Source organism: Vulpes vulpes, chromosome 1 (genome assembly GCF_048418805.1).
Source record: "Vulpes vulpes isolate BD-2025 chromosome 1, VulVul3, whole genome shotgun sequence".
NCBI classification, from domain to species: domain Eukaryota; kingdom Metazoa; phylum Chordata; class Mammalia; order Carnivora; family Canidae; genus Vulpes; species Vulpes vulpes.
The window spans coordinates 12,908,148-12,920,170 of record NC_132780.1 but is presented as its reverse complement, the minus strand read 5'-3'; the positions used below and the strand labels follow the sequence as shown (position 1 = coordinate 12,920,170).

At 53.4% G+C, this 12,023-nt stretch overlaps 1 protein-coding gene across 3 annotated transcripts; it reads right to left on the bottom strand.

Annotated features, from left to right (window-relative positions):
* Window positions 1-1,117: 1,117 nt before the first annotated feature.
* Window positions 1,118-12,023, bottom strand: GIPR (gastric inhibitory polypeptide receptor). Of its 3 annotated transcripts, XM_072755113.1 has the most exons (14): window positions 11,952-12,023; window positions 10,625-10,752; window positions 10,127-10,226; window positions 9,576-9,683; window positions 8,432-8,535; window positions 7,212-7,315; window positions 6,867-7,011; window positions 6,015-6,174; window positions 5,745-5,805; window positions 5,353-5,422; window positions 5,147-5,235; window positions 4,917-5,055; window positions 2,928-2,969; window positions 1,118-2,831 (listed from the first exon to the last, which is right to left on the bottom strand). In XM_072755113.1, exons 2-14 carry the CDS (start codon window positions 10,694-10,696, stop codon window positions 2,625-2,627), a joined length of 1,401 nt encoding a protein of 466 aa, XP_072611214.1. In that variant the 5' UTR covers window positions 10,697-10,752; window positions 11,952-12,023; the 3' UTR covers window positions 1,118-2,624. The 3 variants fall into 3 exon arrangements, with proteins under 3 accessions (XP_072611214.1, XP_072611212.1, XP_025869487.1); XM_072755111.1 differs by having other exon boundaries at window positions 1,118-2,969; XM_026013702.2 differs by lacking the exon at window positions 11,952-12,023 and having other exon boundaries at window positions 10,625-10,875.

Below are 12,023 nucleotides of genomic sequence, written 5' to 3'. Positions count from 1 at the left end.
TCTCCTGTGCCAGAGCCTGGGGCTTAACCCTGAGCTCCACTGCCCACAAGTTACAACTTAATTACCCCTGGGAGAAATTTTCTGACACATATGGAGATAGAGGTAGGACGGGGGGCTCACTTATTGTGGGGGTATAAGGAAGATCCTTGTCTTGCTCTGATTCGCACACATCGTGCTCTCCCCCACCCATGTCTCTGTGTTCTGTCTCTACCTGCATCTCTTGCTTTGTTCCCCAAATAAGACCAAATACTAGGTGGGTGCAGGGGCTTGCAGGCCTCAGAAAAAATGAGACGTCTGATACACTGAGTTGTGAAAGCACATCCTGAGTTAGTCCATGAGTCCGTAAGTGACAGAGCAAGGGACCCTGTAAGAGAAGGCTTGACATAGGGCAACAGCTATGAGGTTATAAAGATGCACGTTTACTGAGTGGCTCACATCTAATGAGAACAGTCATCTGGTGGGTAGATACTAGAGCTATCTGATTTTATGGGTGAGACAGCTGAGACCCAGAGAGAGCAAGTGCCTTGCCCAGGGTCACTCAAGAAATGATGGAGCCAAGTTATCTGTGATGTGGCAGTAGTGGTGCTGCTGCAGGAGATACTCCTGCCCCACTCTCCACCCTGCAAGGATTCAGTTCTTGTGCAGGAGCTGGGATAGCACAAGCCCTGCAATCACAGTCCTGGGTTCAGATCCAGATCCTTGCCCTGCTTCCCCTTCTTGTTGACTTATCCTCCCCCAGGAAATGGGATTTGGTTTCCCTGCCCTGCAACCTGGCAGCAAAGTTCCAGCCTCAGGCACCCTGCCTGGCATCAGTCTGAATTTCCTCACATCTTCACCCACCCCTGCCTAGTTGTCATTGGGTGAAAACAAAAACAGAATGCAGGAAAAGCATGCACTGTGCACCAGGAAGTATCCTAAGAATAACTCACTGGAATCTCAGGCAACCGTAGAATATAGGTACCATCACTACTCGCTTGCCAGAAGTGGAAACCGAGGCACAGGCTGGGAATGTTTCCCAAGTCACCCAGTGAATAAGTAGCCAAGTGAAGTTTGAACCAGGCTGGTTTCTGCAGCCTTACTATTCCTATACTATCTTTTAGAGAAGCAGCCCTCAGAATTGTTTGGCACACACACAATATTTTAATTGTATACATTGAAAATAGTAAAGTATAAGGAAATCACATGAACAGTCCCAATCAGGATTTCTCTTAGGCATGGGGGACAGTGGTGGTGTAATGTCCCTGTTCTTGTGGCAACACATGACTGAAGGGGTTGCAAGGCTACCACAAGCACACAGCCCACCCCTCATTTCTCTTGATGACCTAGGGGAGAAGATCAACCCACCTCTCATACGCAAAAAAGTACAGCTATTTCTCATGCTTTATTTACAAGGCCCCTACCTTAGCACCACACACACACACACCCCAAACCTATGAAGAAGGACTCCGTTAAGCTGCTGTGGGGCACATCTGTCCAGGGGACTGGGGACCCCAAGGGAAATAACATCCAGGTACTAACTAAATCTAAGTGCAGTTCTAAGTGGGGGAAGGATTTAGGAGTGAGGGTCTTATGTGTGTACAGGTGGTCCGGACACAGGCTGTTGGTTTCTCCCTATTTCTCCCAGTCTCCAAGGGCTGTCCAGGAGGGTGGAGAGGTGCGTCCATACCCGCAGCCAGCAGTGGTCTGTCCTAGTTGCAGCTCTGAGGCCTGCCTTGAATGGCTCATGTTTAGTCTGCACACGAAGTCCTTTCTGGCCCCCAGTGCTGCTCACATTTCTCTTTCCATCTCTCACCTGTCCTGTGAGCTCCAGGGCATTTTTCCCAGCCCAGCATGTCCAAAGAACACTCTTGGCTCAACCCCCACTGAACGTCATCTCCCTCTCTCTCCACCATCCCAAACCTAGGAGTCTTCTTTGACTTCTCTTGCTGCACTTCCCTCATGCAAAACATCAGCAAATCCTCAGCTCTACCTTTAAAATAGTGCCAGAGCCCAACTACTTCACATGCTTCTGAAGCTGCCACTCCTGCCCCTAATAATCTGTTCCCTCACATAGCAGACAGAGGATCTGCTTAAAACATTAGCCCAGAAAAAAGAAAAAAAAGAAAAAAGAAAAAAGAAAAAAAACATTAGCCCAGGAGACGCTGCTGCTAGGAATCTTCAATGCCCTTGCCTGCTTCTCTCTCCCCACATCTCTTGGCCCAGATTCATCCCACTCCAGCCATGCAGGCCACCTGTCTGTTCCTCATGCATGGCTGAGCTCTTTCTTGCCTCAAGGCCTTTGCGGATGCTGCTGCTTCTGCCTAGAATCCTCTTCCCAAAGCAGTCTCCTTCACCTCTTGCAGGTATGGCTTAAGTGTCACCTCCTTGGAGATGCCCTCCTGCCACCCTAGGCTCCCTTTAATTGTTCTTCTTTAGCCAGTTCCACAGTGTATGTATAACTTGTTCTGTCTTTGCTGCTCACCCCCCTCAGTTGTGAACTGTGAACTCTAGAAGAACAGGGACTTTGTCTTCTGTTTTCCCCCTCCCACCACACCCCAATTTCTCTAGCGCCCTCCACACTGGGCCTGGTACACGGCAGGTGCTCAATGAATACGTGCTAATAACGGACACAGGATCTCCACTGCCTAGCAGTAGCTTTCCAAGACCCGGCTGGCCTCATCCCCAGACCCCGGCAGGGTCCCCAAGGACCGGGCACCGTCAGCGGCGACCCGGCAGGGGCCTGAGTCCAAGGGCAGGGTCCTGGAGGCGCGCTCCGGTGGCTGGCGCTGCTCCTCCCCAAGGCTGTGGCGCAGGCGGCAGCGGTGCCAGCAGCGGCGGATCTCCGACTGTACCTGCAATGCGACGGCGCTCAGAACATTCACTGCGTTCCCGGCCATTCCCTGTGCGGCCGCCAGAGGGCGCGGGCGGCGAGCCGAGGCCGTCCCTACCTCCTTGTTGATGAAGCAGTACAGGACGCTGACCAGGAAGCCCTGCCGGAGGACGCAAGGGGTTAAATCACAAGTGGGGGCAGGATCACAGACACCCCCTGTATGAGCTCGGACCCTTACCTGGTCCCAGGCCACCTAGGCTGCCACTACCCTGGTCCTAGGCCATATCAGTCACCCTCAAGCTCCAGGCTCCCCTTTGCCTGCCTCAGTTTGTTGAGCAAGAAGGGGGTTAATTAAAAGGGAACCTCCGAGGTAGGCCACCTTATTATGATAACGGCTTCCCCATTTTCTGACCCACTTGGGCAAGTGCTTAACCCCTTTGTGCCTCCATTTCTTCATCTGTAAGATGGGGTCATATTATAGTGCTGGTTGTCAGAATTAAGATAATCCTATGCAAGAAGCTGGAGTGCCCAGCACACAGTGTTAAACCTTTTTCTTAAGCTTGATATAACTTTTTATTATATATATTACATATTATTAATAAATTAATTTTACTTAAGAATTATCTTTATATAAGTTTATACATTTTGCATATAAACTTTAAATATAAAATATATAGGGACACCTGGGTGGCTCAGTGGTTGAGCATCTGCCTTTGGCTCAGGTCATGATCCTGGGGTGCTGGGCCAGGATCGAGTCTCACATCAGGCTCCCCTTGGGGAGCCTGCTTCTTCCTCTGCCTATATCTGTGCCTCTTTCTCTGTCTCATGAATAAATAAATAAAATCTTTAAAATATATATGTAATATATAACTACAAATAAATTGGTAAACTAGGGCAGCCCCAGTGGCGCAGCAGTTTGGCGCCGCCTGCAGCCCGGGGTGTGATCCTGGAGTCCCGGGATCGAGTCCCGCATCAGGCTCCTTGCATGGAACCTGCTTCTCCCTCTACCTGTGTCTCTGCCTCTCTCTCCCTCTGTGTGTGTGTGTCTCATGAATGGATAAATAAAATCTTTTAAAAAATAAATAAATAAATTGGTAAACTAATACAATGAATTACTTATGTTAAGATCTTACAAATCTTATTATTCATTTTCATGATCCTGTTAAAATCTACCTCTGATCACCTCCCTCTGCTCCCGTGGCTCCTGAATCACTCAAGGAAAAGCCAAGGTACTCACTTGGCCCAGGGATCTCCCCGGGTATGTTACCTCACTGTCATGTCTCCCCCTGCTCCCTGTAGCTCCCACCACTTCAGGCATGTTGCCCTTCTTCCATCGGGAAAGGTACTCTCTTCCACGTTAGGGGCCATCTTCTCGGTGAGGCCCTCACCCACTGTCTATAACCCCATATTTTGTCTGCTTCTCTATTTTCTTGCTTCCCCCCACCCCCACTTCTAGGAATATCTCTCCATCTGACATTCTGGATATTTTATTTACATAGAATGTTTAGCAATCTGTCTCTCCTAATAGAGGGTAGGGACCATTTGGTTCTTGGCCCGGAAAAGTGCTTGGTACACAGTAAGTGTTCAGTAAATTTTTCCTGAATTTAATGAATGAATGAGCCTTGTGAGGTGAGATCAGTATTGTTTCCACTTAGAGATGAGGAAACTGAGGCCCAGCAAGGAAAAGCAGCATGGCAACTAGGGTTAGGTAGGCAAGCACAGGGTTGTTGGCCTTGAATTTTGGTGCCTCCTTACATTTTGTGCTTCAGGCACCTCATTTACCTCACCCTAGACTTAGACCCTAGGTGAAGGCCACAGAGCTGCAAAGTTGGTCCTGTCCTTGCCTGGGCTGCAATGCCCTCCATCGTCTCTAGGAGGCAGTACTGCTAAGGCTACCTGCTTTGTTCTCTTGGTCCTTCCTACCTCCCCAGCTCTGGACAGAGCTAGCTCAGTATTTTGCCCAGAATATATGAATGAACTTGTGAACATGTTTACACCCTATTGGGTGGCTGCATCAGTGGACGATTGCAGCCCCCATGCTCCTCTGGGGAGGAGGGCCCTAGGACCAGGGGTGTAACCCCGGCACCCCGACTTATCGCCTTAGCACCTGGAATGAGCTGAGGAAGATCTCAAAGCCGAGCTTGGTGAAGCGGAGGGCACCCCGGGCCTGTTCCTCTGTCACCGGAGCAAACACCACCTCGTGGACGCCCAGCAGGGGCACCAGCGTCAGTGTGGAGCGAGCCAGCCTGGAGGTAGAGGGTGGCAGTGGTCCCCCTGCCCCAGGTCCTCTGTCTCGCACCCCGCCCCGCTCCCTCCATGCCCGTCCTGCTCCCTCACCTCAGCCGGTAGTCCGGGCAGCGCATCTGTCGCGTCCTCAGCTTGGACACGAGGATGCCAAGAATGCGAATAAAGATGAGAAAATTAATCTGCAGGGAGAGATAGAGGCTGAGCCGGCCCAATCCCGTCCTGGGGACAGAGGGTAGGCCCCCATTTCCCAGGGTGGGAAGTTCCAGAGGGCCAGGAGGCGTCAGAGTCGGCCGTACCAAGATGGTCATGAGGATAGGGGTGCGTATGATCCACCAAATGGCCTTGACATCGTTCCGCTCCCAGCACCTGGGGGGGGGGGGGGGAGTAGAACTAAGAGAAAACCCCAGGACTCACAGGGTCACGCACCCTCTCTCGCCAGCTCCGCCCACTTTCCTGAGCGCCACACCCCCGTTCCTTTAAAGCCGCGCCGGCTAAGATCCAGGGCTCGCCCCCATCCCGCCCTCTTCCAGGACACCACCTTTCCTAGCTCCCCGTTCCTTTAAAACCCATCCACGCCCTCCCAGCCCCTACCTGCCCTCCGAACCTCCCCACGTTTCCATCACAACCCGCCCAAGTCCCTCAGAACTCCGCCCGCCTCCCAGGCCCCACCCCAGACCCCAAGACTCACTGCGTGTTCTCGTACAGGTACCTGACGATCACCCAAGGAATGACGAAAAGCGCGGGGGCCCCTGTGCAGACCCCGACCCCCGCCCCCCACCCCGCCGCAGCTGTCAGCGCGCGCACGGGCCCCGCCAGGCCCAAGACCCGCGGAATTTCCCCCGCCAGGATGGGGAGGCAAAAGCCCAGAGAAGGAAGGAGCACCCCTGAGGTAGACCAGCAGGGTAGTTGGGGGAGTGGAGACGTGCCAGGTTGGGCAGGGGACAGGGTCGGGGCTCACCCCAGCCGAGGAGCAGGTAGCAGCGGAAGTGGCCCCCCTCGGAACCTCCCACGAGCACCAAGAGACTGTGCAGATAGACACCCTCCACCAGCAGCCACGTGTAATTGGCACCCACGCAGTACTGGGTCACGATCTGGGCCGTACGGCAGGCAGCTAGGGCCTGGGGGAGGGGGCAGTCAGGGCCTCCGGGGTGTCCCCAAGCCTTCCTCCTCCATCCACCTGGTCATTCTTCCACCCTATCTCCTGCCCTCGACTATTTACCTCCTGCTCTGCATCGCCAGAGGATGGTGTCTGTGATAGATTTCTCTCTTCTATTCTCTTTCCCTACCCACACGAGCTGTCCAGCTCTTACCACTTTAACAATTGGTATTTCCCATCTTGTTGTCAGTTTCCCCCCCACCCCAAATTCCCCCCCAACTATGGCCTCTCTCAGGGACAGCACCAGGACTCCCCCAGCACATAGCTTCTTCACAATCGGTATGACCCAGCTCGCTACGGAAAGTTTTTCTCACCTGGGCCCCCAGCCTCTAGCCTCTCCACCTTTGTCTCAAGTAACAGATTGGTATCTACCAAACCCCACCCCCCACGGGTTAGTTTCTCCCATCCTGCCACACCCCACCTCCAGCAGAGGGACCCTCTCTGTTGGTGAAAAAGTCCAGGGAGATAATGAGGAAGGAGGTGATGGGGTGGACTAGGAGGAGGCTGAGTTGGAAGGACCCCTCTTCAAATGTGTTTGGAGAGCTCCAGAGAGATAAACTGTTGATAGTGTAGGAGGTAGTAAATGGATTGGGAATCTCTTGGCCCCACCAGAGGAGGCAAAATCCCAATTTAAGAAAGAGGGGCGATGCTCACCGGGTTCCACAGGACGGGGCCCTGGTCCCCAGGGTAGGGGCCAGGTGGAGGTAGCAAACGGTCTCGTGTGAGGATGGCCGCCGCACGCAGCATGAAAGACGTGAACAGGTTGATGTGGATGTAGTTGCGAGTGCAGCGCAGCCGCCTAAGGGATTTGGGGCACAGTCTGGGGACCCCTGGACACCTGTCCTTGGCCACACAGAGCCCCTTAAATCAAATCACCTCCCAGCCTGTCCCACAGAACCACCATTGGATGCTTGTTGCTAGGGGAGCCTGACTACCCCATCTTACTAGGCAAACTGGAACCCAGTCTCTTCTGCTGTGACTCAAGGCTAGAGGTCCCACCTGAAGAAACTCAAGATGAGCAGGGCTAGCAGCAATGTGGCCAGGGACAGGGAGTAGCCCACGGTGTACATGACCTGCAGCCGCTCCAAAATCAGCCGTTGATCCTAGGTTGGGGTAGGAGAGTTCAGGAGGGTAGGAGGACACAGGAACAGAGTTCAGTGTTTTCCCCAGGGTCAGAAAGGGGCCCCGCTTTTTGTTCCTGGCTAGCATCCCAGTTTTCTCTTGGGAATCCAACAACCTTGTTTGAGTGGGGCCGACTCCACCTCTCACTCCAGGGCTAAGCATGTGACCAGCCAATCAGAGCATTCTATATAACCCCCTACACACACAGACACACACACACATACACAGTGATTAATGCAGAGTGGATGCATGACCCAAAGTGGCAATCCTTGGACATTACATTAGAGCTATTAAGAACAAAGTTCAGTCTCCTCACAGTCTTGCTTGGTTGATGGTATGTGAGCCTCGTGCTAATTAAGAGGACCACACTTTTCCACCCCACAGAAAAGATGAGACCAGCACAGAGGAAAGCAAAATCATGGTGTGAGGAGAGACAAAAAGATTGCCAACAACATCTTTTGAGCACTAGATCCAGCTATGCCTGAAGCTGTTGTCCTATACTTTTCAATCACAGAAGCCAATATGTTTCTCTTCTTTCTCCACTTTTCTTTTTTTTTAATTTTTTTATTTATTTATTTATGATAGGAACACAGTGAGAGAGAGGCAGAGACACAGGCAGAGGGAGAAGCAAAGCAGGCTCCATGCACCGGGAGCCCGATGTGGGACTCGATCCCGGATCTCCAGGATCGCGCCCTGGGCCAAAGGCAGGCGCCAAACCGCTGCGCCACCCAGGGATCCCTCCACTTTTCTTTCTCCAACTTATTTAAGTTAGATTTCTATCAGGCAGCCTCCGTAGCTCAGCAGTTTAGCTCCACCTTCGGCCCAGGGCATGGTCCTAGAGACCGGGGATCAAGTCCCACATCAGGCTCCCTGCAAGGAGCCTGCTTCTCCCTCTGCCTGTGTGTCTGCCTCTCTCTCTCTCTTTCTCTCTCTGTCTCTCATGAATAAATAAATAAAATATTTTTTAAAAAGTTAGATTTCTATCACTTGGAACCTAGAGTCTTTGAATAGTACAAGGGGTTTCAAGTTTAGCCTGAGGCAGCTGCCTTTTCATCTCTCCCTGCACATTCTGACCTGAATCCCTCAACACTTCTTACCTGAAAAGCCCCATTCTTCTCTGGGTTCTCACACTGAGAATGGTCTCTCCAAGGTCCCCATTGGCCATCACTGCCACACTGGCGGAGGACAAAGCCTGCAGCCACTGTGGGGACACAAAGGAAGGGGTCAGAGGCACAGAGAAACAGAGACTGAAACAGAAAGATAAAAGTAAGACAAAGGCAGAGATAGCCAAAGTGATGTGATGATAATACACCCTTATGCATATTAATTAAACTAATATTCCTACCAAGCCTATGAAAATGACACTATTATCAACCACATCTTACAAGAGAGGAAGCTGGGGCACCTGCTGGTTCAGCGGTTGGGCATCTGCCTTCCGCCCAGGGCATAATCCCAGAGCCAAAGGATCGAGTCCCATATAGGGCTTCTGCAGAGCCTACTTCTTCCTCTGCCTCTCTGTGTGTCTCTCATGAATAAATAGGTAATTTTTTTAATTTTTTTTTTGTATTTATTTATGATAGTCACAGAGAGAGAGAGAGAGAGGCAGAGACACAGGCAGAGGGAGAAGCAGGCTCCATGCACCGGGAGCCCGACGTGGGATTCAATCCCGGGTCTCCAGGATCGCGCCCTGGGCCAAAGGCAGGCGCTAAACCGCTGCGCCACCCAGGGATCCCTTTTTTTTTTTTTTTTTTTTTTTTTTTTTTTTTTAAAGAAGGTGGGCAGCCCGGGTGGCTCAGCGGTTTAGCGCCTCCTTCAGCCCAGGGCCTGTTCCTGGAGTCCCGGGGAGCCTGCTTCTCCCTCTGCCTGTGTCTCTGCCTTTCTCTCTCTGTGTCTCTCATGAATAAATAAATAAATAAAATCTTTATTTAAAAAAAAAAAGGAGCTGAGGCATAAAGAAGTTGAATAAATTGCTCCAGGCCAAATAGCCAGTTAGGATGGAAAGACCAAGACGCCCAGAGAAAATAAGAACTCCGTGATCCTCAGAGAGATAGAGAGAGAAGGGGCACTAAGTGGCAGAGCCAGGGTTGGTCAGGCAGACGGAGACACCCAGCCAGAGAGGAGCAGGAGATCAAGTGTAGGCGAACTCGGAGTGCGGGGTTGGGGAGGGGTGCAGTGGTGTCTGGGGCAGGGTTAGAAGTTAATTTTGTCAGGGAAGGGCCTGGGGTCCAGGGGGCACCTCACCGTGACGGTGCCACGGCAGGTACCAGGGGCAGGACGCACGGGCGGTGACGTTGGGTGCAGCGTAGTCCCAGCAGACGTACATATCGAAGGACGCGTTACAGGCGAGGTCTGGGGTGGGCGTGGAGGCCGGACGTCGGGGGGACAGACTGAACATAACCCAACGCTTCTCCGCGGATCACAAGCAAGCTCCTCCCTAGCCCCGCCCACCTGGAGTGGCCCGGCCCGGCCCCCGCCCCTCTCACCAGACCCCAGGCTCCGCCCCACTCGCGCCCCCTTCGGGCCCCGCCCACCTCATGCAGCCCCGCCCGAGGCCCCGCCCGTTTCAAGCTTCTTCCCAGGCCTCTCCCACTGGTCGGAATTGCGTCCCTCCGCGCACTGAGGTCTAGGCCCTTCCCACCCAAGCCAAGCATCACCCAGGCGGCTCTAACCCAGCCCACCCCTACCCCAGACTTCCTTCAGGCCCCCCTGAACCGTCAGCCCTAGCCCGACTCAAGCACACTCCTCTCGGCCCTAGTCCTTCCCGCATCCCCGGTCCCCGCTCCCAGTCACACCTGCTGGGGGGTCCACGGCTTCCAGTGTCTCCTGGCACTCTCTGCGGTACCGTTCCCAGCGCTGGTACAGCTCCCCCGCCGTCTGACCGACAGAATCTGTCTATGGAAAAAGAGCAGGGAGGACACCCCACACACACTCGACCGATCCCCACTCTCAGGCAGCAGGGCTCAAGTGGGCTAGAGACACCCTACAGGTATTAGAAGAGGTTGCCTTGTTTTGTCCGGGAGTCTTGGGTGGCTTAGAAATCTCTTCTAAGTCTGGGGGGGTGCCTAGACCAGCGGAGTTGCTGTGGAGGGCTGAAAACTTTCAGCAAAATTAGGGGAAGGAGTGGCTGGAAATCATCAGGAGGATTTGAAGGGGAAAGAAGAGACTGGAAACAACTTGAATCTAGACAGGCGGGGCAGTCTTAAAACTCTCTCTTGCAGCGCGGGGAGACTTAAAACCGTCCCTAGACCTCCCTTCTAGCCTTGAACTCCTGCGGCTCCTCGGGTCCTCACCTCCGCCCTCCCGAGCAGCGGCCTCCACGACGAGAGCAGCAGTAGCAGCCGCCAAGGCGGACAGATCGGCATTGCGAGGGCGGCAGGGCATGGGGGGCGAGGGCCTGGTCGCGTAGGGGCAGTCCGGCCTGAAGGGTCAGGAGGCAGAGTCAGGAGCCTCTGACCTCCGCCTCCAGCCCCAGCGCCACCAAACAAGCGGACTAGGAGGCAGGGGCCCCCTCCCCAGGCCCCCAGAAGTGATGACTCGAGGGGTGGAGGAGGGTGGGCGAGGCCAAGATCCAGCACGTGATTCCTAGGCCCGCCCCCAACTGTTGCTGGGGCAGCAGCGGTGGAAGGGGGGTGTTTGCTGAGGGCGCGGTTGCCCTAGAGCTGCTCCCAGCGGAAGCGCTAATGTCACCCTGAGTCTAGACCTAGGGGTTCTGGAGAATCTGGGGGCTGCCTTGGAGAGGAAGGCATAGAAACTGTCTGGCATGAGCTCGAAATAACCGTCGGAGTTCCCACTCTCCAAGCCCAGAGGGTTTTCAAATGGCAGATCGGGAGGATCCCGACCTTATAAAACTTGACCGCTGTAGGGGCACCTGGGAAGCTCAATAGATTAAGGGTCTGCCTTTGCTCAGTTCAAGATCCCAGAGTCCTGAGATCAAGCGCCACATCGGGCGGGCTCCGAGCTCAGCAGCCTCTGCTTCACTCCCTCTGCCCCTCCCCCTATTTGTGCTCTGTCTCTGTCTCTGTCTCTGTTTCTCTCTCTCTCTCTCTCAAATAAATAAATAAAATCAAAAAAAAAAAAAAAAAAAAAAAAACTTGCCCGCTGTGGATGAAGCCCAGAGTCAATGGAACAACCCTCTCCCTAGGGACTAGAGAGGAGCCAGACTCTGGGCTTAGGTTTGCAGGGGCCCACATGCCTGAAAATCCGTCTAACCCCAGTAACTCCCCCACAGCACCATGTGGAGAAAGGGGGAAGCGGGGAAGATCTCAGAGGGAGCCCCAGAAATGGTTAAGACAGAAATACATAAACTGAACAGAATGAGATAACACAGCAAGAGACCAGAGAGCAGAAGACAGACAAAAATGTGGGTTAGGAAACAAACAGGGGATAGAGACCTGGTGAGAGACACAGAAAATGATCCAAGGAGAGATAAACGTAGAGAAACCGAGCCATCCAGAGGCTAAACAGAGATATGAAGAGACGTGCAGACGGAAGGAAGGATGAGGGCACAGAGAGACAAAGAGACAAAAGCATGAGCTAAGACACAGAGAAAGAGGGGACCCCGGGGACTTGAGTGGGACATGGGGGCAGGGGAACGAGCTGGGATGGGGAAGCCCTCACCTGTCCCCAGATCTTCCCTTGATCACTCACTCAGGCTGCTGCTGCCTCTGCCGCTGCCTCCACTGCCTCTCC